Here is a 27,793-nt window from a genome sequence, read left to right on the forward strand (position 1 = left end):
TTCGAATCTAGCTAGGGCATTTTTTTTACTTTTATATAGATTCTATTTATGTTGTCAAATAGAAATGTTAGTTACAAATATTGACTCATCATTTAAAAATAAAAAAAGTAGCAGAAATTTTGTTTTCATATGATTAATAATCAAAAATAAAAATATTTTTGTTATAAAAGTATTATTCAGTATTTGTTAATTGAAATTTCCTTCTGATACAAAATGTAGAATTTAAATAAAAATATAAAAGTGTAACAAGAACCGAACCAGCAAACTTGAATTTATAAGACTTACATGCAATGTGCTCAGGTCCCAGTGAATCTTGTAAAACGAGAGCAATGTTTTGTGCTTAAGGGGGGATGTAATGGAAAATATAAACATTTATTTAAAGAATCATTACAGCCATATTTATTAATGTACAAATCTAAAATTTTACATGTGTAAAGCAAAAGAGCTGTGTTTTAACAGAAAAATATAATAAAATAAGCAGGATCAATATTTTGCCAGAAATTTGAATTTTTTTTTAATTGTCTTTTTTATAAGAAGCCAAAACTCAAATTTTAGTCATGCAGTTAATCTGAAAATGTTATTGTAGTGTCCTGAGAAGATTATAAGACCACTGAACTACAGTTATTAATTTGTGGTACGAATTGTATCATTAACAGAGTTTTTAATTTTGCACATCCAGAATTAACTTTCTGTTTCCTACATTCAATCATATAAAAATCAGAATGTAAGTGCAGAATCTCATAATTTTTTAGTTCCAGGGAGATAGCAACACTCTGCGAACAGTTCATGAAAATTTCATAGCATTAGTGTATATACTTCACGAGAAAAGTCTACTAATAACATAAAAAATGTAGAACAGGAAAAATGAGGATCAAAGATTTGCTTCTCATAGTCCTACATGTACTAAGCTTACCTCAATTTTAAAATCCTCCATACTGGCACTCCTCATCCTCCAGGTTTCTCTTCTCTCCTCTTTGAATCTGCCTGGCCTGTATTTGCAGGTAAGACATTGATCTGTTAACTTTCTTGACCCTGCTCTTGTTGAAGGTGTAAAATGCTTTTGTTGTACACGCACCAGGATCTATACCAACTCTCTTCAGCACTTCAATTCTGCTATTATTTCTGTTATTGTAACATAAAACTGCATCATAGACATCTATTTTAAGTACTTAAAGTCCACAGAATGTCCTTTTTGAGCATCTAATCCAAATTAAATTATAGAGGCTTTCATTTGCATTTTGTGTCTTTTCATGAAGATACTTTGTCAATAAATCAGAGTTTGTAAGAAACCTGAATGTGGGCTTCATCGCATTCATAACAGTTTCTGGTAATGGGTGTTTATGTGAATACGTCTCATTTCCGTTGTTGAACTTACACCAACCGTCTTTCGGACACAGATTGTGCATTGGTGTTTGATCAGTGGATAGTTTGTGGAAAAACAGCCTGCCTCATTGCCTCTAAATTGTGTGTTTTTTTCCTGATAGCTCTCCCATAAAATAACTGAAGAGAATCAGTTTCTTTCAGAGTAAACATGCCTTTTTGTCCTAGTGGTTTTCCATCCTCAAGTACTTCATCTTTCTTCTCCTTCAGAAGGCGATAAAGCCTACCACCAAGCCTCTTTTGGATGTGTCCAACACATTCCAACTTTTTTATTGTTGTATTGTACAGACCTTTATCTTTGAATGAAGAGGAGTCCCCATCACCAACGTATTCAGTATATCTAACACCATACTGGTCCTTGGATCTGGAGAACATCCTCACAACTGCAGCAGCCTCCATGCCTCCACTTGAGCCACTAATAATTTTTAGAGCATGCTACGGCATGCTTTTCTTGCCACAGTTTCTCACTGTCTTCATTGTTGGACATTTTCCTTGTTGCACACTGGTGGCAGTATTTAGACATAGTTTCTACATCTAAAACTTTACCTGAGTCAACACCAATAACAGATGCAACTCCATACAGAGATATGTGACCCCTTTTCATTCAGGTCCTATCTACACACACACACACACACACACACACACACACATGTCAGTAACATTTGTAGGAGATTCACTGTCATGAATGTCTACCCCAGGATCTATTTCTTTTTGGTTTGTTTCCACCAATTCCTCCACTGCTTTCTTCATAGAAACTTCGACAGTTTCGCAAACAGCATCAGACATTTCTTTATTTATTTTTTCAAACCTTATACAAGGTGGAGGCATGTTCAGGAAACCACACAATAAATTACCTCCTTCCCTGCCCTATGCAAGGCATATCAGAACATATGTTCCCACTCTTCTTTCTTCAACAACAATCACGCATTCCGTAGTCTTACAACTAACACGTGAACATGAAAACTTTATAGCCTGGCAGAGAAGCTCTAAATCAATAAGTCTGAATTCAGTGGAATCTATATCAACAGCATTCAAGCACCTGTACAATTCTCCTGTCCCAAGTTTCGATGCTTATGTTCTTCATTTCAATCTACTTCCTCCTTTTTGTTGGCAAACTGATTTTCATGAAACCCTGTTTCCTAAACAGTGTTTTTCCACTGCCCATTATGCATAAATCTTGACTTCCACATAAAGGTTTGCGAATTCAACCTTCAACCTACTAATATGTATTAGTATTCTTGAAACGTAAATAAACCACTGCAAGAAAGTTTTCAGGCAAAGATATAGATGTCGGCCAAAGATATCGAAAGAAGATAGCCTTCACACTGACAAAATTTCCGCTGTAGCAAGCAGTTTTCCAAATGTCGGAAAAGGTGGGATTGGCCGCCAGTGCAGAGTTAATAAGTTTAACAATTTAAAGGCATTTCTAAAGCTGCTATCACAATGAAATTCACATACAACTTCGATTAAAGTGTGTAGATAAAAAATCATATTTTTAAAAATTGATTTTTTGAACTCTCTCTCTCTCTCTCTCTCTCTCTCTCTCTCTCTCTCTCTCTCTCTCTGTGCCACCCTCTGTGTGGCTGGCCACTGACTTTCAAATTTTACATGTATGAAAAATACTGATGAGGGCCACTGCAGAAGGACCACTCATTAAACTGAAATCAGTTGTGTAATTTGCATGTACGACAAGCATTTTAGAATGGACTGGAACCATTAAGCAACTCTAGAAGCAAAAAAGAAAAACTGTGAAATGTACGTGTGCAACACCTACTCCCAGAAAACATATTTGTGTGTTTGTATTTATGTCAACTTGAAACGCGCACGCATGCGCGCACGCACACACAGTGAACCTGTGTAGTTTCTAAGTAGAGTACAAGTAATTAAGGTTGCTGTCCTAACTCTTTCCAGGTTATCTTGGATGGTAAGGTTACGAGTCCCACAGGTGGTTACATGCTGTCAATGGGCCGCGGTGGCGTGCTCGTCCCGACTAGTGTCATGCAAGTGGGTGGGAGGACATACTTGTACACGCCCCCGTCTGTGAGCAACGCGCGGCGGGTAGCAGTCACTGCCTCCGCTCCAGCGACAGCAGCTTCTACTGCTCGGCTGGTTACATCTCCGAGCGTCCCTGCCAGCAGTCCAATTGTCCCGCGTATAAGCAGTGTGCGGTCACTAGCTCCACGGGCCTGGGACAGGGCGGCTGGTTCAAGCAGTAGCAGCAGTAGTGCCACCACGACTGTAACGACAAAGTCCTCGCAGCCCAGGTAATTCTGTCTACTGTATCAAAATGTCTCTGTGAGTCATCTTTTTTTTTTTTTTTTCCCTGCTTCTTAGCACTCGTGAATATTGTTTTATTTGCAAATGTAGACAAGCTAGTTATTCTTCTTTTCATATTTCACACAATAGATTTTTTTGCTGTTATGTAGTTAATTTAAGTGCACAAATATAATGTTGTATAATTGGAGAACTTTGGTAGGTTTCGTTGCATGAAACTTGTGCTGTTTGAATGGTAGTATTCAAATGCGACCCATCAAAAGAAAACTGTTGGTCCTTGACATTTTTCTATTAAGCGCATACTGAAGAAGCAAATGTAATGTTACAGTAGAGCATCAACTATCCGAAACAACTGCAGTGGCGCTGCCCATTCAGGTAAATGGTTTTTCACGTAACTGATCATTTCCGAAAATGTATTGTACCAGTGGTCCTAGGAATACTGTTGTTGTTGCTGTTGTTGTTTGCCGTTGTGGTATTCTTCACTCCAAAGAATGATTTGGTGCTTGTTAGTCTTCTCATTGCTAGGCCCTTCATCACCGCATAACTAGTGCAACCTAATCCAGTTGAATCTGCTTACAGTACTGAAGCTTTGGTCAGTCTCTGCAGCTGTCACCCTAAACCAAACTGACTGTTCATTGAAGCAGCAGGATGTTTCATATCACCTGATCCAGTGTTTTACTCAAGCTGTGCCATAAATTTCTTTTTTCACAATTCAATCCAGCACCTCATCATTAGTTACTCATTGCACCCATCCAATTTTCACTGTTCTTCTGGAGCACCACATTTCAAATTCTTCTATTCTGTGTTATTTATTGTTGGTGTTTCAGTTGTGTGTAAGACTTCACTCCATAGAAATACCTTCAGAAAATTCTTCCTGACATTTAAAATTTCATTTATGTTTTTCAGAAATGCTTTTCTTGCATTGCCAGCCTGCATTTTATTTTCTGTCTAGTTAGGCAGTCATCACTTATTCTTCTGCCCAAATGGCAGAATACACCTACTAGCTTAAGTGTCTTATTCCCTAGTCTAATTCTGTCTGCGTCGCCTAATTTAATCCATTTCATTTCCTTACCGTTGGTTTACTTTTGTTGATGTTCTTCTCATAACAGCTTGAAGACATTATCCAATTCATTCAACTGTTCTTCCAAATCCATTACAGAGCGAGGTGGCACAGTGGCTAGCACAGTGGACTCGTATTCGGGAGGACGACTGTTCAAACCCACGTCCAGCTGCCATGTTATAGGTTTTCCACGATTTCCCTGGAAATCCATTACAGAGCGAGGTGGCACAGTGGCTAGCACAGTGGACTCGTATTCGGGAGGACGACTGTTCAAACCCACGTCCAGCTGCCCTGTTATAGGTTTTCCACGATTTCCCTGGAACGCTTCAGACAAATGCCAAGATGGTTCCTTTGAAAGGGCATGGCAGACTTCCTTCCTCATCCTTCCCTAATCCGATGGGACTGATGACCCCGCTGTTTGGTCACCTCCTCCCAACCAATCCAAATCCTTTGCTGTCTCACAGAGAGTAACTATGTCATCAGCAAACCTCAAGATTGTATGTCTTCCCTCTCAACTGTTCATAAGAATATGACACAAGTAAACACTAAATTAAACAAAAAACTGTAGGTTCATGTTTTGTACCGCATTTCTTATAAAGAAAAAAAACTGACTACATATCCTTGTTTGAAGAGTTCAAAATGGCCATTAAAGTAGGCCAACACTTTGGGAAAAGTAGGCCAAAATTTCTTTTTGATTGAGAGCTGAAATTTGTTTTTTTTTTTTTTTCCATTAGTTAGATTTTGCAAGCATTTTAAAGACATCAGTTGGATGCCACATTTTTCTTGTTGTTGCAAGCACTTCATTGTCGTCTCTAGTTAGTGAAAGGCTTCCTCACTGGCTCATCATTGACAATGGCAACTGTTTCGTCATTTGTCAGTTATTGATAGTTATTGTCATCACCACATTCCACCCAGTCTTGAATATTTTCCCATTCACAGTCTTCAAATACTCAAGATTTTAGAATCATACTAGTCAGTTCAAATAAGAATTGATTCATTGATAGTTCTTCAGGTGCAAAAATAGACCCAACTAAAGTAAGGAAAGTATTCGAAGATATATACAGTGCTTAAACCCCATTTCCTGCCATTTTCTTATTTTTCTGTGCAAATTTCCATCTTATTGTCAACTACAATCACAAATTTTGCAATGTTATCAGTGCTCTTTGTAAGGCATGTGGTTGCTTCTTTTCCAACTCCATATTCTCGAGTTGAGCTTCATCCACAAACACCTTTCTTCAACTGGTCTGTTGCTTTATCAGAATCTCAAATAATAACACATTCATGTTTTGTTGGCATTGTGAACAGCATGACAACAGGATGATCTGTCACAAGCAAGGATTCAGTAGTTAACATACAACAGAAACAATGACAGTTGGCAGGGCAGGGGAAATCATCGAACTGGCCAGCAGGAGAACTTCTACTTGGTACACATGCAAATTTGATGTTGCCATCTGGAACAATTTCGGTTAACTGATGCTACTTGTGGTCAGTATTTGGATAATTGATGCTTTACGGGCTGCTGTAGATCTTGTTAACACAGCATACAGGAAGTTGTTGTAAATGAGCAAAGAAGCCAGATGCAGAGTAGCTCGTTCTCCATTCTAAGAATGCTTTCTCTATCCAGCTTTAATCCAGTCCTACAGCCTGCAGTCATCACCTTTTTAGAAAACTACAAGCAGATGTCACTGATGCATATGTGGCAGTAATCTTCACCCAAGAATTACCAGATTTCTTGTGTTGGTGATGTGCACGATTTCTCTTACTCTTGTTCTTTGCCACATTAGTGAAAGAATTGTTACAGTCAACTTTGGTTCTATTAAAGCAATATTCCTTCCACATGACTCACCCGAGAATCTCAGGCAAGTTCATTGCAGAGTGTAAATCAGTAGAATGAACTTGACATTGTCTTTCAGGTTTTTCAAATTTTGCCAAGTTTTCCTGAAAACTAAACCTATGTGATAGGGTTCCGTGAAAATGGAATTTCCTTTGGAATGTCTTGACATTTTATGCAAAAGGCTCACATCAGTGTGAGAAATTAAAAGTTCTGTCTTTAAGATGGTGGTAAGATCATGTATTTATGTTCAGTCTTAGTGAAAGTATACAGTTTTCTCTTTGTCCAGTAATTTGTAGTCACCTTACATCGTGTTGGTCATTATCCTTCAGACTGATACTGGAATCGTTCCTACTGCAATATTCCTTTAATCCATCTGTACTCAGTTAAACTAGTGTACCACGTCTTATGAGACTGTCCTAAGAGGCAGTGAAACCCCACGAAGAAATAAATATGGTAATGTGGCCCAATAAGAATGCACAATTTAAATTACAAACCTTTTTTTTTTGTGATCAGTTGGCAATGCTTGATATTGCTCACTTGTCAGCTAGAAACATTGCAGATGATGAAAATGAATTGAATTGCTCTCAAATGACACACGGTCACTGTCAAAATGTATTATAAACATGGGGAAAGTTCTTCTGTGACTCTCTGCAAATTGCGTTTTCAGTTTCTTGACAAGTTGACTAGTACTTGAAAAGTTTAAAGAAATTCTTTAGTTCCTGATGATAAGCTACAAAGATGATGAACTAACAAATATGCTGAAAATGTTACTTCAGCAAATCAGAGTGTAACTCAGTCATTGAACCACGATTCTCCATTGATCACAAGAACTGAACATTTCAAGGAGACTTGTGCAGTGAATTCTAAGTAATTATATTCATCTACACAGCTACAAGGATCAGCTGATGCACTTACTACTGCCAGCTGACCATTTGCATCAGAGTGAATTTGCCAATTGGGTGTTGGAAAACCAAAATGTGGATCACAATTTGGGAAGGAATGTCATCATTATGGCACTTTCCCAGCTGGACAGCTTCACCAACAGGCATAAATATCACATTTGAGATGACAATAATCCTAGACTAACACTTCGACAACTGGTATATGCACAATGAGCCACTGTCTGGTGCTGATTTTGAGCAAATGAAATGCTGCAGGTGATGCTGTGATGGTATATTTTGGCACAAGATGAGTTTCTTGGCCCCCAGTTTAGGGGGGTGGGGCAGTCCGCAAAAACTCATGGCTCCAGCAAGATGGCATCACCTGTTACACTGCATGTGAATTGTGCACATTGTTGCAAGAGAAATTTTTTGTGTTAACTCACCCAACAGAGACTGAAATTGGCCACCGAGAGCTTGCAACACGTTGCGTGGTTTTATGTGAAGTCATGTTTGTGAGGAATGTCGGCGTGAACAGTTACGCACATTTCCAACTGGACGGTTACATCACTGAAGTGAAGTGTCACATTTATGATAAAGAGAATACTTGAGAATTTTTGAACAAAGTTTCTGCAGACATTTGTGTGATATCATTTTCCACATGTAAGTGCCTTATACACTAATGAACTTAAAATAAAAACATTCCAAGTAGCTAATGTGCTTCATTCAAAAATTAAATTTTGCATTCTTATTGGGGGCACCCTTTTTCACAAGTTGTGCAGGGTGTAAAAGTTGTTCAGCCAGATACTTATTACAGTAATATGAACTTGGAGATTAAAATTTTGTGTAATTTTGGGTTGTGGTTGTCAGTGTTCCAGAATGTGAGCAGTAGATTGTACTGTAGTGACTTTGCCCACAGGCTATCGGTGACAGTTGTGCCCAAGAGTGGTACAACAAGTACCTCTTTGCCAAAAGGTTCTGTCCCTGGTCCAAAACCAAGCACCATAGTGACACCCACTGGCATCGTGCTGAGCCGTAACTTAGATGTCACCATGTCACCTGTGTCCCCGCAGTAAAAAAAAAAAAAAAAGTGTGTTTATACTTTCAGGTAATTGTCAGTGATAGAATAGAGATTGTGTAACAGCATGTGTGTATAACTCTCTTGTCGCTCTTCTTGTCTGACGCTGGCTGCGGACTGTGGGTGAACCTGAAAATCTGTACCTCAGAGTCTTTGTTCATCAGAACTCTATTCTAACTGCAGGATGTTTCTGATATTTGGCTTTCTATTTTCCCACCATAACTGTTGGCTGCTTCAAAATTTTAACAGATAGTGCATTTAAAATAGCTTGTGTATTCTCTTATATTTCCTATTCAGTCTATTTCTCTATTAACACTGTGCCTATAAGCACATTCCACTTTCTGTTTTCTCACTCAACTTATTAGCGCATGCCTTAATTAAACTTAAAAGCACACCTGTCTCAGTTGTGCTCCCTTCTCTCTTCAGTGATTTATATATGTGAAAGACTAACAAGGCAAGTCTGTAAATTGGACCTCATGTATCAAAGTGTGCAAGAAAACCACATGTAGTTGACTACGACTGGCAACAGTATAATGGTGTGTTTACAAAACATATTTAATGGTTTATGTTTGCCATAGACACACATGTTTGTGTTGGCATTGTTCACCAAGAGGAACAAAGAAGTGCAATAATGTTTTTGTCTAGGATTGATAGTTAGTTTACCAAATTAAGTTGTGTAATTTGTCACCACATTGTGTTAGCAATGGACACACCTAATGGCCTCTATTTGGTTGTATTATTTGTACATAGAACAGTTTCGTTATGGTAATATTGCCAACATTTGCTTTAAGAATCATGAAAGGAGGTTGTATACACGAGAGAGAACTGGAGAGAAAGAAGGGTTTCAGACAGATTATATAATGCTAAGACAGAGATTTTAAAACCAAATCTTAAACTGCAAAACATTTCCTGGGGCAGATGAGAATTTATGGATTATGAACTGCATATTAGAACTGAAGAAATTAAAGGCACAGGATTTGGGTAAACTGTAAGGTTATATTATTTTTACACAAAACAATTGCATTATAATAGTATTACTAACTCTTGGTTTAAGAGTCATGAGAGGGGATGGTATATGTGGAAGAGGTGTAGAGACACAATGTGATTTCCCATAGATCGTTATGCCGAGAGAGAGAGATTTCAGAACTAAATTTTAAAGGAGGGTGTACATGTGGAAGAGGCCTAGATACATAAATAGTTTATGGTGAGACAGAGACTTCAAAACTAAATTTTAAAACTGCAAAATATTTCTAGGGTCGGAAGTGGACTATGACTTTAACTTATTGGTGGTTCTTCTTATTGAAACGAGTTGAGGAGACAGTACTTGATTAAATTAAAAGAATCAGACATTGCTTAGGGTTACACAGGGAGCATTAGGCAAAGACTGTTTGAAACGGGGGAAAGGAATACAACAGAAGACAAATTTGTAGCCGTGAGAGATGTTACTGAGAAGGCAATATAGGATCAAGTATGTAAACAGACAAGGCCTATTAGAAATCCTTGGACAAGATGTAGGATATAGAACTTAACTGATGTGAGGAGAAAATATAGAATTGCAGCAGGTAAAAGGGCATACTGGTGACTAAAAAATGAGACTTACACATTGTACAAAATGTGCTAGAGGACAAATGCAAGGCTGTAGAAGAATGCATGGCCAAGGAAAAGACAGGTGTGACTTACAGCAAAATTAGAGATGGAAAAAAGAGGTGATATTCCGAGCCTATGTTAATTCTTTCACTGCTGTGGGTGTGTGTACAAATCCTGCTGCACCATTCCGCAGCTGCTGTGGATGTGTACATGTGCGCCGCTTAGGTTTTCCTTCAGTGCTATGAGATGTCTGTATGCATCCTGAGTTGCCGACCTCTCATTCCTGTGGACAAGTTACTTTCATATCTTGGTGAATAAAAAAGTTTGTCATTTAAAATACAACATATGTGTCTCACTGTGTGCTCTGATTTGGGGGGGCGGGGAGGCAGGCTTCATTTCGGTAGCTTGAATCATTTATGAGATATGAGGATTGTTATGACCACATAATCCATGATGTTTAATGACACGTATGGGCACGTTGCACATGACTGTGTGTCATATACAAAACCCAATAACTTGAGAATGAAATAAGATATCGTCCTGCTCTTAATTTTAAATAAAATTTGATATATTACCTACATTTCATTTACTGCAATGTATGAACTAAAATCCACTATATGTAGAGTTTATGCAATGTGTTTTTACCTCTACAAAACCTTCAAATTTTCACGCTTTGTTTTACTTACATGATGCAGCACAGTAACTGTCCCATGTAACAAGAAGAAATCCAGTCCTACATCAAGTGACAATATCAGACTGTAAGATGTGCAAAAATGAAGTTTTTTCACTTAATAGTTTTCGAAAATCAGTTAATACGTATTTCATATTAGCCAGAATGCTCTCTCTCTGCTCAGTAACCAGTATCTGATGAGCAATACGGCCGTAACAAAACCTCCCTCAGTGCAGAATGCAGGGAGCACGTCTATAGCAGTGAAAAAGTGTAAACAAAAGGAGAAAGCTGATAGATAGAAAGTACCTATTGAAGTGCTGTAAAAGGGAAACGAGCTTGAGGACACAATTGTAGAAAAAAAGAGCAAGTAGGTGAAGATGAGGACAGTACTGCCAGAAGAATTTGGCAGAGCATTGAAAAACCAAAACTGGATCAAGACACTTGGATTAAATGGCATTCCCTCTGAATTATTGAGATTCTTGGCAGAGCCAGCCATGACAAAACTATTCCATCTGGTGTGTTTGAGAAACACAAAACAATATAATTGTATTTCCAGCAATGGCAGGTGCTGACAGGTGAGAGCACTACCAAACTATTGGTTTAATAAGTCAGTTTTGCAAGACACTGACTCAAATTATGTACAGACGAAAGGAAAAACTAGTAGAAGTTGATATTGGGGAAGATCAATTTGGGGTCTAGAGAAATGTAGGAACGCATGAGGCAATACTGACCATAGGACCTGTGTTTATAACATTTGGAGAGTTAGGGAAAGTTTTTGACATTGACTAGCATTCAGTCTTTGGAATTCTGAAGGTACAAAGGGTAAAATACAGATATCTAAAGTTTATGTACAACTTGTACAGAAAATGAGATTTTCACTTTGCGTGGAGTATGTGTGCTGCTCTAAAACTTCTTTAGAGAGTAGGAGATGAGGTACTGGCAGAAGTAAAGGTGTGAGGACAGGTCGTGAGCCTTGCTTGGGTAGCTCAGTCGGTGGACCAGTTGCCAGCGAAAGGCGGCTGTCTCGAGCTAGAGTCCTGGTCCAGCACACAGCTTTCATCCGCAAGGAAGTTTTAACTTGTACAGAAATCAGACTGCAATTGTAAAAGTCAAAGCACATGAAAAAGAGTCGGTAGTTGAGAAGGAAGTGAGACAGGGTTGTAGCCTCTCCCTGATGTTATTCAAACTGTACATTGCACAAGCTTTGAAGGAAACAAAGGAGAAATTTAGAAAGAGAATTAAAGTTTGCGAAACAAACATAAATCATTGTGGGGTTGGTGGTGACATTGTAATTAGGTAGACTGAGCAAGTGCTGAATTGAGTTTGGGAAAAAAGGAAATTTATGGCACATCCTGACTAAAAGAAGGAATTGACTGATAGGTCCCATCCTCAGAAAAAAAAAGGATCATAAGTTTTATTATGGAAGGAAGTGTATTTTTCTTTGGGGTGAGGGTGGGGGGATAAAATTATACAGGCAGACAGATTCAAATTTTGCAAGCGTGTTGAAGTGGGTGGAGAGGCTTACACAGGAGAGACCAGTGTGGAGAGCTGCAGCAATAATAATAATAGTCATGTCATCCATATGTATTATATGTTTTCCTTATTTTATAATAAAATACTCTGACTGGTGCATTGTATTAGCTTGTTTTAGTCGTTGTGCTACCTTCCACTTGGAGAAGGGGTGTCCGCCGCTCGTGGTCTCGCGGTAGCGTTCTCGCTTCCCGAGCACGGGGTCCCGGGTTCGATTCCCGGCGGGGTCAGGGATTTTCACCTGCCTCGAGATGACTGGGTGTTTGTGTTGTCCTCATCATTTCATCATCATCCAGGAAAGTGGCGAAATTGGACTGAGCAAAGACTGGGTAATTGTACGGGCGCTGATAACCACGCAGTTGAGCGCCCCACAAACCAAACATCATCATCCACTTGGAGAAGGGAGGGGGGGGGGGGGGGGGAGCAGTCACTCCCTGTGTGACTTCCATATCTTATCGACAAGTTAACACCAGTGGCACAGCAGTTGCAGAACACGCAGTTTGTTAAATAAACTACAGATCCTATGGAAAAAATGTTTTTGCACTTTCTTGTTCACCGAAATGACCACTTAATAGTTCAATAAACAGCTGGCGAGAAATGCCCTTTTTTCCACACACTTTGAAACACCAATTTTTGTCATAGACTTCCCTTGTAAGTCATAACCTCTCTTGTAGGCTTAAGAATTCCTTAATTCAGTAATTTATTACATTTTTTCTCGGGTTTTCAGTCAAATAATAATGGTAAAAGTGTGCAATATTTCATCAAAAAATCAATTCAGTAGTCAGACGCTGTGAAAAGAAAATGAAGCCCTTGAGATGTAACACACAGAAAAAGTACTATAAGCAGTCACAGTTTATAAAAGATTTATTGTTTTGTTATTAATTTGGGCTAAGTGTTTCTCAGATGATAGCATTTTACTAGTTTCATCTATAATGTCAAAGAATGAAAGATCTTAAGAGTGTATAAAGCAGTCTCATATTTATGGCAAAGGGACAGTAATGTTCTGACATACAAGGAATTAACATAAATTTGTACATGGTGGATGGATGGAATTCTGCTACTGCATTTTTATCTACAGTAACAGAGAAGTCCTAGCTGCACTTTTAGCAACATTATTCAGCTGTAAACTCAAGAACAATATGTATGTTAGTATCTTGAAATATGGTATCTATACAAACAATATTCATTTTCAGTTGCATAATTTTATAACTTCAGTTTGCATGTGCTTCTTCATGTTCATTCTACTTTTATCCATAAATATTTTTAAGCATCAAGTGTATTAAGAATGTTGGAGAGTATGTGATTTCAGGCTTTCTGAGCATATTCCAAAATCTTATCACGTGATCAGCCGAGTGCTGACGTCGTCTTACCGCAATGTTTCAATGAGTTTCATACCCATCACTGTCAGGTGAAGTATCAGGATGCTGTGTACAGCGTATCTGTATAGCCGGTGGACTGCTGACCTCTTCAGTGGGCATGCCATTCGTGCACCAAAAGAAGAGGGTGACACATTGGTGGTCAGGGGACACGGCCCTGGTGCAGTCATCACCTCCTGGTGTTTCTCCAGTCTATCTGCAGATGCCACTGCCATTGTGTAGCCATGTTTGTATCACCTCTTGACCCTCTTGGCATTGCATAGTCCAACACTTCACGCACAGATGATTGGTACAAAACTCGCTGAAACATTGTGACAAGATGACACCATAATTTGGGTGATCACTCGAGATGATGTTGTCGATGTTACAGAATATTAATGTCATTTGTAGCTTTAATTTTGTCACATCTAAAAATGTTTTACATGTGTTCTGAATGAAACCATTGTTTTACACTTTTTGTGATTTTTACCCTGATAATTTGAATACAAATTCACTTCTTGCTTCCCTAAATGGCATACAGTGACGTTTTTTACTAATGAGTTCTAGATTATGTACTCTTAATTTTATTTTTCATTCTTGCTGGGACAAAGTGAGACTGTACCAAGAGAGAATGTACTGTTTAATTATTACACACTTTGAATTAATAACATTAATTTGAGATTTTGGAAACCCAATGTAATTGGACAGGTAAAACAATCTGCTCACCAAGCAATGGTAGGAGAACACACTTATAAAAGGTATTATGTATGCAAGCATTTGGATCCATTGGCTCCTTCTTCTGGCAGAAGATTCAATACACCCTGTTAGTCCTATTTGGTAGGGGACCCACACACATGCAATAACCTAGAACCATTTGCACGAGTGGTTTAAATGAATGTTCGGCCAGCAAAAGTGCAGATTACAATTAGAACGTCAGCAACTGAGTACAGTATTACCCCACTTTTATGTTCCTGGAATTATAGTTTTCCCACCATTTACAACATTTTTTATCACTCCCATCAACTTTCCTACGTCCACAATCTTAATTCGCACCCAATTTTGTGTCAGCGTATTTATATAATTTTCCCGCAATTTATGCTTTATAAAAAGACGTTTGTGAAGAAAAAAGTGACATAAAGTGACACTGGTATGATGTTGGACATCAAGCAGTGTTTACATATGGTATGTGGTTAAGTTTCTTGGCACTAAGGTGCCGGAGTTCAACCAGTAAACGTGTAAAAGTTGGAACAATTCGTGTCGTACCTCCCACCACTGCCAAACTCTACTTGGTGTGGTGGCTGATGGGGATATCATGACCAATCACAACCATTCCAAACACCATATTGCACGTGTATAATTTCATGATTGTTGTGATCGTCTTCACACCTTTGTCAATTCACATTTCACACGTTTCATCATTTGGCTACTTGTAGCACTAGTTGACACCTTCACTCCCGCTGTGTTGCTCAAATGTTTTTGGTCTATACACGGTGCCAATTACCTATTTTTTCTTGTGCGCCCATAAACCCCAACACACACACACACACACCTATTTTTTCATGCTGAGCAAAACATGTTTCAAGAATTTATTCTTGTTGTCAAAGGTAGTATTTATGTGTGGTTTTTTTTTATGATGATACACAGACAGACAATGTGAAAGATGAATCCAGTTCAAGAGTCACAGAACAACAAGAGAGACAGAACAACACGTATGTAAACACCACACAAAATACTTGCACTTGACAACAAGAAAAAATACATAAATGGTGCAGTGTTTCATTATTTAAAAAATGAATGACAGCTGCAGGCTTTCCGAAAACATCGGTTTGATGTATGAAATTGAGTCAGATGTTTCTACTGCCCAGACAGTTATCTGTTCCCATTACATCAGCAGTTTTTATTAGGTAATAAACAAGTCCCTGACAAGTATTTTGATGCCTATCATGTACTTATACAAATAGCGCGAAAAAGCAGTATGTATATGTAACTTTTACAGCTTAAAACATTATTTTCCACATTTTCCTGTATTCCATCCCATTTTTTTGAAGTTCCTTGAAAAGTGGAAAAGCAGGGCTTCAGTATATTTTCGTTTCAAATTCTGTATGCATATGTTTAGAAACTCTGCTCTTACCTTCTGTGTAGAGTCAGAATGATGATCTGATGTGACAGGTTTCTAAACCTTCTGGCAAATACTGAGGGATATAATTTTTTATGTCAGTTTTGCTTCATTTTCCTCTACTGTAACAACCAATGTTACGGCTTAATCATACAGTGAAGGCTTTTGTGGCTCGTGTTCTCTCCACTTAAAACTTCCAGGCTGAGACTGCTTCCTGACATTTCGTCTCCAACTGTGGGAGACATCTTCCAAGGTAAAACGACTGCTGCCACTAAGGCTTCAGGGTCTCTCACATTTAGAGAGCATATGGAGTGGCAGCCATCTGGAAAAGTTTTTCTCCTGTCCGTTAATAGAATTATGGATCACATCATGAAAGTTTTGGCCAAGCATGGGACTGAAATGATCTGTAGACCCACCAGGAAGATTAGTGAACATTTAAGAATGGCAAAAGGTGCACAGCACCCCCAGCCACATGTGGATATATAAAATTCTGTGCAATTGTGAACAAATGTACATTGGAACCACGAAAAGCACCTTTGTAGCCAAATACAAAAGGAACTGTCATTTGGGACATAACAAAAAGTGACTGTTAATAATTTAAATATAAAAGGTGGTGGTTTGAAGTTAGATAAAATATGGACATAAACTTTGCGCCAATAGAATGACACTCAATTATTTTTAATAGAGAATGATGATACCATGCAGAGACAGTCGCACAGTTGGCATCACATGACATAGGGCAGTACTCTCTGTGTGCTCTATAAATGCAAGAGACCCTCAAACCCTAGTGGGAGTAACCTTTTTACCTTAGAAGATGGCTCATAAAATTGGAGACAAGTCAGAAAGCAGTTTTGTACATCAATCGTGGCCTCTCAGCCCGGAAGTTTTAACTGAAGAGAGTGTAACACTTTATTCAAGTGTCCGTCCCTTGGTTACAAATTCTATGAGCTGCACCGATTCAAGTAATTGTTTAGCATGAAACTCTGGAAATGTTCCCCCTCCCACCCTACTCTCCCCATGTGAGAGTTTATGGTGCACATTATAGGCTTTGATTGTATCTGAGGAAAGTTCAGTTGAGAAAACTGATTATTTTTGAGACAGAATTACTGTTTACTATCTATCTTAAGTACCGTATTTACTCGAATCTAAGCCACACTCGAATCTAAGCCGCACCTGAAAAATGAGACTCGAAATAAAGGAAAAAAAAATTTCCCGAATCTAAGCCGCACCTGAAATTTGAGACTCAAAATTCAAGGGGAGAGAAAAGTTCTAGGCCGCACCTCCAAATCGAAACAAAGTTTGTCCATTGTAATATGAGACACAATTTAGGTCGAATGAAAGATACAGCTACAGTAGTTTGGTTCGAGTCTAAGCTTAGCAGTTAAGCTTTACCACGTAGCCATTGCTATGCGTCAGGCGCTCCGTCCGTATTTATACGGGTGCCCTTCCTTTTTCACGTGCTTCGTCTGGTTTGAATCGATTGCTTATTTTGCTTTGATCTGATAATTGCCGTTTTCTTTGTTATAGGTGTTTGCGTCACTCTAAGCTGAAAATGCATTACTGTACTGTGTCATGCATTGTTTGTCGCATTCTGATAGTGCGTATTTACGGCCTGTCGCCGCTCGCGGCATGACTTGCTTTATGCGCGCCACCGCCACTTTTAAAAAAAAGAGGAATCGTCTCATTAGCGAAACAATGGCAAGAGACTGCTATTTGTTGTTACTTACACTGCTGCTTTATTTGATAACCAACAAGAACCAAATAATAGACTGCGTATGATAGAAGATGTTCTGAACGAGAGTTAGGCGCATATTTTTTTCCGTTTGAAAATCTTTGCGGCCGCTTATTTAGTACATCAAATTCTGCACAGAAATTAGTCACCTTACATTTAAAATCGAGTCAGTTGCCGTGCTTCATTTATGACTGTATCACTATTAGGCATAAGAATAATACGAATATAAACATGACACGATACGTATATTCTTCCGCGTTTGCTGTTGTCTCACTCTAGTTTCGTAGTTTATTAGGCAGACAGGATTTAAATGAGATAGCAGCAAACACGAAAGAATACATGGCAAAATGTTTATATTCGTATAATTCTTATGGTGAAGAGAATATTGTATATGATTCAAATTTCATCAGGTTCCTATTAGCAACCATCTCTTCTCACAGATAGGAAAAAATTCAGAACGTAGAGTTGGCCATATTGACAAACATCCCAAACAGTCTTGCCAGTCAGATTTTCGTAGTACACTGAAATTGTGCTACATTCGAAGATGAACAATACGGAATTTGTATTTACTTCGTTGGATAATGTATGAAAATGCAGTGGTCGAAACTTGCGGCGGAGAAAAAAAGCTCGTCTTCTCCTTTTTTTTTTTAAATTTATTTACTGACGCTGAGATTTTGGCGCCAGTATTTATCCTCTACAAAGTATGCCTGCGTAGCGCTACATATATTCGGCGGCAGAAGTTAGTTGTGGCGGCATGTACCGACATTTTTCATAACTTCTGCTTGCTTTGCACTCGATTCTAAGCCGCAGGCGGTTTTTTGGATTACGAAAACCGGAAAAAAAGTGCGGCTTAGATTCGAGTAAATACGGTAGGCAAAATGTGTAATACTGCCAGTAGGCACACACGAAAATGAAAGTTACATCTTGTCCTAGTTTTTGAAACTAATAGTTCCTTCCTCAGGAAGGAGAGAGATAAAAGTTGGGAGGGATTAAAAAGGAAGGCAAGTCACTCGGACTGCAGGATGAGAGAGGCCCAGCTGTAGTTAGTTTGTGGGTACACAAAGATGAAGAAGGTGGTGTCAGAGAGGGCTCTGTGGTGGAACACATGACAAAATTGTGAATGAAGTTGTTAAATTTGTTGGTGTATCATCACGGGCTTTTCTTTGAAGTTTTGCTGATACTTTTCTTACTGCGGCTTAGGCCCCACTCACTGATATTTCTGTGGAGTATGAGCCAGGATGCTTGTTTCACCATTCCCACTGACCAAGTATTGCCATTTCTTCCACACCCTCATGAGAAGTGCTGTGCGCACTGCTGTCTTCAAAGACGACAGCAGCTGTGATCGTAGGGCCACACATGTATACATTCCTTGATTGCTGTCAACACCAGTGCATCCTGTCACACATTGACTGGCCTGCTAAATCATCCTATCTTAAACGCCATAAAAAATGTCTGCAACTGAATGAGCAGCAGGTGAAACGTAGCAGTCAACATCCCCACACTTTGGTACAGTTCTTCGGTAAACTGACATGGGAGCGAGTCAGTCCCCACTCTCTGTACCCAGCTAAGTCACAAAAATAATGAAAAAAAAACTACAGGCTGATTTCTAATGTTACACTGGACTTTCCACAGTGTGGAAGTGAATGACAACAAAATCCTTATGCATACATAGGAATGTTTATTTTCCACTAAATGTGTTAACAGTATATTTGGGATACCGAAATAAGCAACTGATACAACTAAAGCAAGAAACACTCATCATCAGTATCTGTGTGAATCACCACTGTTGCACTGTACTGCTAGCAGGAAACTGATTGTTAGCCATCCTGTATGTCGAGTAAAGCATTCTTCTGGGAAAGGCTACTTCCCCCACCAAGTGTTGCTCACCCGTCGGTTTACAGACTGTAGCTCTACAGAGTGAAATCATTAGCCGATTATGGTAGACCGAAGAAACTTACGGCCATTCTTGAAGCTAAATGCTGTTATACACAGTATTAGCACAATATCTCCTGTAGAGGACTAATTTTTTTGTTGACTGTGCTAACACCGAGGCTACAGTTTTCGTAAGACTTCTTTGGGATAGTGAGAAATTCAAAATTGAAAAAGGAGCTGGGCAGGGAGACTCCAAATCACAAAAATTACTCCCTGCAGATCAAGAGAAATGTTTCAAAACATTAATCTGTAAAAACTAAGATCTAGTACAGGTTAATAACAGATAGTTGAGCCACTTTCAATTTGCTGATAACATTGTACTCCTAAACGAGACAGTACAATAACAGCGACATATCACAAGTCGGCACACACAGCAAACCCATAAGCAATCGCCGGCCAAATACACGTCGTCCTACAAAATGACCAACTGATGACCAACCAAAATCGTCCCCACTCAAATGATGTGTGTTGGCAACTGTCGGGCGAGTCAGTGCAGTCCGGACCTCACTGCTGCCACGCCCAAACTAACTGCTAGCACGTTCCAACTGACTGGTTGACACACGACGGTCGGGAAGTAATAACAGTCCAGCAAAGATAATACGGCAGGGCTTATATGAATAAGCGCTACTGCTGCCGCTCATTTACAGGCAAGGCAGCAACTCAGTGACAGAAGTAACTGAAACTAACATAACAAAGTGGCAGTACAGCAAAAACAGGATGTTAAATAAGAGATGACATGAACACGAGCCACGCACAGCTCACCCACCTTTGACCCTTTTTTTTAATGACATTCTTGACCGCCAATATGACATGTACGTTTCTTCTCTGCAGCATTCCGGCGTCTGCTTTCGTCACCTGCTTCTTTCTGAATAGGTGAGAGCCCGTCACCACCTTGGCTTCAGGCATAGGTTTTTGTTCATTTTGACCTCAGCTCGTTCCCAAAGGATTCAATTCTCGAGCTGACCTATCGCTGCAAATTTCTCAAACTTCGCTCACAACTTGCCAATAGCATATTTTTGTACACTGATGGTTCCAAGTCCTTGAGCTCAATATAAAAGTTCAACTACAAATGGAAGAACTCCATAAAATGAGTTTGAAAATAGGCTTTTTAATCAGTTATTATATGACTAAAATAATGTGTTATCAGTACATTGAAAAGAACCTAGTACGAATTAACAATTAAGTACTGGGACCTGTTGACGAGTTTTTGTCTGTAGGGCAGTTAGCCAAGGACTTGGGAGGCAGGGGGGCATAAAGAATAAGCAGGCCTGGAGTGCTTTTGGTAAACAAATTTGGATTTTCAAAATTTGAGTTTCTGATCTGTGCAAAAAGGAAAGTTTCCAGGCAGTGTGTCAGTTTAAAGCAGTTTGACACAGATTTTTAATCCAAAAAAGAACATTACAAAGCTGTGGGCTGCCCAGCAAGCGGCAGAGATGTGTGTGTTGGGATTTACTGGGAGAGACAGGAAAACAGACAGACAGGACTTCGGTGGAGTACATAATTATGGTCATAATGAAAATTAAATGGAGGTGGTTGGACCTGGAGACAACTGCCTAATGGGAAGTGGGCACTTAACAGCAGAAAATATGCATGACCATGTATATCTGAAGACTGTAGTATTTGGAATGGTCTAGCAAGGGGCTGTGAAGACTTGCTCTTGTTGATTTTCTTCATGGCCGAAGTACACTTACAGTGTTTGTAGCTTTTCCATTGCATGCTGCTGTTGGCGATTCAGTATCATTGTTCGCAGCTGAGTGGATGACAGTATATGGTAGCCAGTGAGAATCGTTAAGTCTTATAATGCAATCTGTCAGAAGTATTTTGCTGTTATTTTACAAGTATGTCACGATTTCCAATGTTATGGTTAGGCTGGAAGCTAATACTTGAGTTTGAGTTGCTGGGAGTGAAACACAATACCAGCTAACTTCATTTACAAATCATAAGAAATTACAAATGAGCAGTGTGGTTGGCTATCCACATCCAATTCATGATACGTTACGTTAACACAACAAATGATGAATTGGATGTGGATAGCCAACCACTCTGCTCGTGTGTAAATTTTTTTTTTTTTTTTTTTTTTTTTTTTTTTTTTTTTTTTTTTTTTTTTTTATGAAGTTAGCTGTTGTGAAAAATAAACAAGCTGGAGGTCATAAAATGAAAACCACTAAGTGAAGCGTAATTCTGTTGCCTACAGAAAAAGGTGTCATCTCTATAAGAGCACTGAGGCCTCAAACTTGCCACTAGAGGGACATGGCCACACCCATTTGACGATCACGTGCACACATTGACCCACTGGACTCGGTAGTGCTGAAAACAGATAAATGGAACCTTCTGTTAAGAGCAAAGGGATGTAATGTGTTTCCTTACTCCGGAAGAAGTTCAGGGAACAGAAATTCACCGAAGAAAGACACAGATGTACAGAGAGCATTGTGTGTCCATTGCAATTTCAAAACTCAGTCTGACTCCTGGGGCAACGGCTGCCACTGTGACTCACTGGTCTTTATTATCGAGTGCATCTAACTGCTCAACAGTGGCATCAGTAATGAGGCGTGGTATTCCAGGTCATGCTCTGTCGGCCAGCGACATCTGTCCTTCCTTGAATCACTTGTGCTGAACCTTGTTGCTTGTAACAGACATGCATTGCTCTTCGTACATTTGCTACTCTTTGATGAATTTTCATTCCCTGCAGTCCTTCCAAAGTCTGAAACTGTACTATGCCATATTACTCTTCTTTTGAAGCCTGCATTTCACTATTTTCAGTATGTAAGCAGCAGCAGATGACTCTGTCATCACATGGGTGTGTTCACATGTTCCTCAATGCTGTTATAGGCACTGCATCTTCTACTTTAGGCAGTGACATTACAATCCCTTCAGCAGTTTTTATTTTACAGCTTCAGTCTTGTTCTTTTTTTAATGTGCTTTCCATATTATCAAGTGGAAATGCTATTTAAGAATTATTGAATCTTAAAATGTTGTTTTTATTAAAAGCTATTTTCAATTACTGGTTGCGCGAAGTTAAATTAAAATTTGATACAGGTGTGTTGACTCTGTTAGTGCTGTGGTCTTCAGTAGGAAGATTGGTTTGATGCAGTTCCCTGTACTTGTCTATCCTGTCCAGGCCTCTCCATTTCTGCGTAGCTAGAGCGACCTACCTCCATCTGAACCTGCTTACTGTGTTTGTGTCGAGGTCTCCCTCTACAATTTTTACCCCCACACTTCCCTCCATTACCAAATTGATAATTACCTGGTGCCTCAGGGTGTGTCCCACCAACTGATCTTTTCTTTCAATCTGAAAAAAATTGCATTTGCTGCACTAAATGCAAATATAGCTTCAAATTCTGCCTCAAGATACCTAATAAATGCTATTTCATAGGAAGTTGTATCCAGGTGAACTATTTTATCAGAGACAGTTTGAAACTGCTTTATTTTCTGCTTATAAATATTGAAAATGTAACCAATTTTTGGGTACGGTATTGCACATCATCTCATTTGATGAAGCCCAGTTTGAAAAGGTAAGCTCCACAAAAACCTGTTTGCAAAATAAAAAGTGCATGAACCCAATGATGTACCAGCGCTCTTGATGCTCTGGTGCCATACTAATGGTTGGTGCTTGAACATTGTCTTTATAAGTAATACAAGGTAGGACTCAGTCATGGGACTTAGCGTCCTACAACAGTGAATCATGTATGTTTGTGCGATAGCTAAAGTTCCCAAGTTTCTACAGTGGGGACACTTGAATGTGGCAGTTTCCAGTGGTGGCTGTTTTGAACTGTGATTGCATCAAATAGCAAGCAGTTTTGTGATAGTCATTACCAGATATCTTGTGTTTTGTGTTGCTCATTGTTTTCTTTTCTTATTTTGAAATGAGTGAAGAGACTCACTCTGGTTCAGAACAGAGTTCAGTTAACCTACAAAAAACCATGAGTTTGCTATCCCTGTGACAGTGTGTTGGTTCTGATTTTGCAGAAACACAGCACACCAGTGTGCCCTGTGAGAGGGAAACAGGTCTAGTTTCCCCACGCTACTCCTCTCCCTTTTGGTGATCATAATTTAGTTTGTTTAGGCTGACGGCAGACTGCAAGTTTAGTGTCCACACCCTGCACTATTGTGACCAGAAAATGAAATGCATCATTGCATTTCGACCAGACAGAAAGTATGCTCCTAAAGTGTGAATGCAGTTATTTTCCATTCTGGTCCTACTTCTGCACAAAGTACCTTTTATCTGTTCTATATGTAGTATTATCAGGTATGGGTTGCACGGGTATAATGCACACAAAAGGTCGAAAGCAGTATTCTGCAGGTTTTGTAATTATAGAATAGGGTGGGAAAGAAAAATAATGTTGAGAAACACCTCGAATAAGAGAAGCACTCTGTTCGGTGGCAGGAAAACACCGCAGGGACTCAACAGAAACACTCACTTGTTGAAAGCTTAAATAGAGCCAAAAGAAGAAAACAAGCAAAGACAATTTTTAAAAAATAAAATAAAATACTTAAAGTTTTTGCAAAAACAAACATTCCAGCCAGAAAGCTTCCCAATGGTCAACCTTTTAATATGCATGTCTAATCAAGTACAAACACAAAAGATTAGATGTTTATTTTCCCAAAAAGAGATGCGAGTTTCACCAAAAATGCTACATTTTCAAGTCGCTACATATGGCCCCATGCCATGTGATTGACATCCAAGAATCCATTGTGCAAAATTTGCCACTTTCTCCCCCTTACCTCCTCTTTCTCACATGCCAACCCAACACATCCTCACATTGCAGGACGTAAAATATTTAAATAGATCAGTGATCTCTTTCAGAACTTACCCACTTGTGTGGATTATGATTATTTTATTGTAAAATGAGGAAAACTGTAAAATTAAAGTTACAGTGATTACAAGGGGACATTACGGAGTGACACACTGGTAAAGTAAATCATGTTACAGAAAATTAAAGTTACCGTGATTACAAGGGGACATTACGGAGTGACACACTGGTTTTCTTCATACAAGTAAATCATGTTACAGAAAATAGTTATGCTCTGTGGAATCGCCATGTGTGTGAAATTCGTGTGGACAATCATTTTATATGAAAAATGTGGGAGTAGGTTCTTGTTTACTCACATATTAAGTTTAAAATAGCAGAGTTTCGTAGTAGTTTTGCAAAAAATAACCATTATAATCTTTCTGAAATGTGTTTTAATGCAAAAATTACACTAAAGTTTTTAACGCTGAAACACCCAATAATACTCTAAAATCATTTTCATGAAGTCTACCTACATCCTACGGATAATCTACATCGGAAGAATACGATGGTGCGATAGTCATTTACGTTTCTGTGATGAATTTCTTTACTTGTAAATCCTTTGTAGCTGAAGTGTTTTCACTAGACTCTCAACATTCATTTGAAGTATGACACTGCTTTGCAAAGAAATGTTTGTTGTCTTTGTTAGATGATTACATAACTGTTTACAACATTTAAGAGAATGTTTTGAGTTCGATGCGACAGGAGATAGTCAGCTGAAGAAAATTGTGATGAGTGATGAGATATCACTATCTGACCCTAAAATGAGGACAGAATAGCAGGCAATGCTGTGGCATCAGATCACCTTGCCCAACAAATCAAAAGAAGCATGCCACAAAGATCTTGGCGATCATTTTTGGAAGAGGCTAAAGGACAAATGCAAGCCCGTAGAAGCATGCATAGCTAGAGGAAAGGCAGATCCTACATATAGGGAAATTAAGAAGGCCTATGTAGATAAAAAAACCAATGGCCTTACAGCGTTGGTTAGAGTGGTTTCCATCAGATCACCGAAGTTGAATACTGTTGAGCCTTTTTAGCACTCGGACAGGACTGTCCGGGGGTCTGCCGAACTCTGTTGACAAGCAGGGTCCACTCTGCTCTTCTAAGACCAGCTGAGGAGCTACTTGATTGAGAAGTAGTGGCTCCGGTCATGAAAGCTGTCAACAGCCAGGAGAGCGTCCTGAACACACACCCCTCCATATCCACATCCAATGACACCTATAGGCTGACGATGACACTGTAATTGATTGGTATTATTGGGCCTTCCAAGGCCTGTCCCAGTGGAATTTAGTTTAGTGTATTGTAGTGCAGTTAGAGATAAAAGAAGAAGCTATTTGAATATCAGGAGCTCAGGTGGAAAGGTGGAAGAAATATATAGAACATCTATATAAAGGGAACAAACTTGAGGACAGTGTTATAGAAAGAGAAGAGGAAGTAGGTGATGATGAGATGGGTGAAATGATACTGCAACAATAATTTGATAGAGCACAGAATGACCTAAGTGGAGACAAGCCCCTCAAGATGGGCAAAATACCTCAGACTTTGGGAAAATGTAGCAATTCTATTTCCTAAGCAGGGAAGTGCTGCAGGTACGAAAACTGTTGAATCATCAGTTTAATAAGTCAGGGTTGCAAAATAATGACACACATTATTCATAGGAGAATGGAAAAACTGGGATAATATGACCTCGGGGATGATCAGTTTGGATTCCAAAGAAATGTAAATAGAGGTGAGGCAATATCAAGTCTTAGAAAATAGGTTGAAGAAACGCAGAAGTACACTCATAACATTTAGAGATGTAGAGAAAGCTTATGACATTGTTGAATGGCATACACTGTCTGAAATTTTGAAGATAGCAGGGATTAAATACTTGTACCTAAAGGTTATGTACAATTTTTACAGAAACTAGACTGCAATTTTAAGAATCAAAGGAAGTGAAAGGAAAACAGTAGTTGAGAAGGGAATTATACCAGGCTGTAGCATATCACCAATGTTATTCAGTCTGCATATTGCGCCACCTGTGAAGGAAACCAGGGGAAATTTAAGATTTCAGGGAACAAAAGTACAAACTTTCTGGTTTACTAATGACATTGTAATCCTGTCAAAGATGGCTAAGGGCTTGGAAGAGTAGTAGAATGTAATGGATGATGTGTTTAAAGGAGATTATGAGATGACCATAAATAAAACTAAGTTAATGGAATGTAAGTGAATTAACCAGTCAGTGCCAAAGGAGTTTAGATTAGGAAAGGAGACACTAAAAGATGTAGTTGCATTATGCTAGTTGGGCAACAAAATAACTGATGATGGTCAAAGTAGGGAAGATATAAAATGCAGACTGGCAATAACAAGTAAACCATTTCTGAAAAAAGGAATTTCTTAATATCTCATATAAATTCAGCTGGAGTCTTTTCGGAAGGTATTTTTCTGGAGTGCAGCCTTGTATGGAGGTGAAATGTGGTCAGTAGGCAGTTAAGACAAGAAGAGAATAAAAGCATTTGACATACGGTAATATAGAAGAATGCTGAAGATCAGATGGGTAGATTAAGTAACAAATGAGAAGGAACTGAATCGAATGGGAGAGAAGAGAAATTTATGGCATACCTTGACCAAAAGAAGGGATTAGTTAATAGGACACGTGGTGAGCATTAAGGCATTGTCAATTTGTTGTTTGAAAGGGATAAAAATATAATGGGGAACTAAAGCCTGAATACAGTAAGCAGGTTCAAATGTATATAAGTTGTGATAGTTACACAGAGATAAGACTAGCACAGGATAGACCAATGTGGAGAGCTGCATCAAACCAGTCTTCTGGCTGACGACAACACAATAAAGAATCTTGTTTGTGGATTTTGTACAGTGTTATAGGACAGTCATTTCTGAAGCATACTGAGAGGCATTAAGAAAACTGAGAAGAGCCATTCACAGCAAATGATGGAGGTTCTCGACTACTGGTATTGTGTTTTTGCATAACAATGCCTGCCCTCACATTACCTGACAAATGCAGGAATTGTTGCAACTTTGTGAATGCGACATTTTTTAACATCCACCTTACAGCTCAGACCTTTATATTCCAACACCTTTCAGACATACATTGGAACAGCAATATTTCTTCTGACATTTTGACTGATAACCGTTACAGCCAGTTCCAGGGTGAGTCGGTGACTGAATTAAAACTATCTGATGCAGTGATGTACTGTGGAGGATAGGTGTGCATGTCAGAAATGACAGTAGGCAGAAGAGTATCAATCACAGGTAAAACTTTATGAGTCTAAGAATAATAACAAGCATTGAGTCAACGAATCCGCATGGCTTACACATTATGTGGTTATTTATTAAAATGGATGACACATATATGGGAAACATTTCTCCAAAAATTGCCTGAATAATGAAGCAGCTTAAAGTGGGTGTGATCTTCCCGCTCAGCAGCCAAGATGGCTGCCCCTCTGGGATGTGTGAAAAATGATCCATTTTTTTTGAAAGGCAGCTATACATCAAATTCTTTATCAGTGCGGTACTCTTACCACTTTTCTTGTACAGTGTGTACTGTTTGCTATATGTAACTCTTTGCATATGGCAAATA

At 38.9% G+C, this 27,793-nt stretch overlaps 1 protein-coding gene across 1 annotated transcript in view; it reads left to right on the forward strand.

Annotated features, from left to right (window-relative positions):
* The window catches only part of LOC126106730 (uncharacterized), a 143,239-nt gene that overhangs the window by 101,786 nt on the left and 13,660 nt on the right, over nt 1-27,793 (forward strand). Inside the window, exons 16-17 of the mRNA XM_049913108.1 lie at nt 3,292-3,644; nt 8,346-8,534. Of these exons, the coding sequence (XP_049769065.1) occupies nt 3,292-3,644; nt 8,346-8,502 (510 nt within the window). The 3' untranslated portion in view covers nt 8,503-8,534. The remainder of the gene's footprint in view (nt 1-3,291; nt 3,645-8,345; nt 8,535-27,793) is intronic.

The sequence above is a fragment of the Schistocerca cancellata genome, chromosome 10 (genome assembly GCF_023864275.1).
Source record: "Schistocerca cancellata isolate TAMUIC-IGC-003103 chromosome 10, iqSchCanc2.1, whole genome shotgun sequence".
NCBI lineage: Eukaryota > Metazoa > Arthropoda > Insecta > Orthoptera > Acrididae > Schistocerca > Schistocerca cancellata.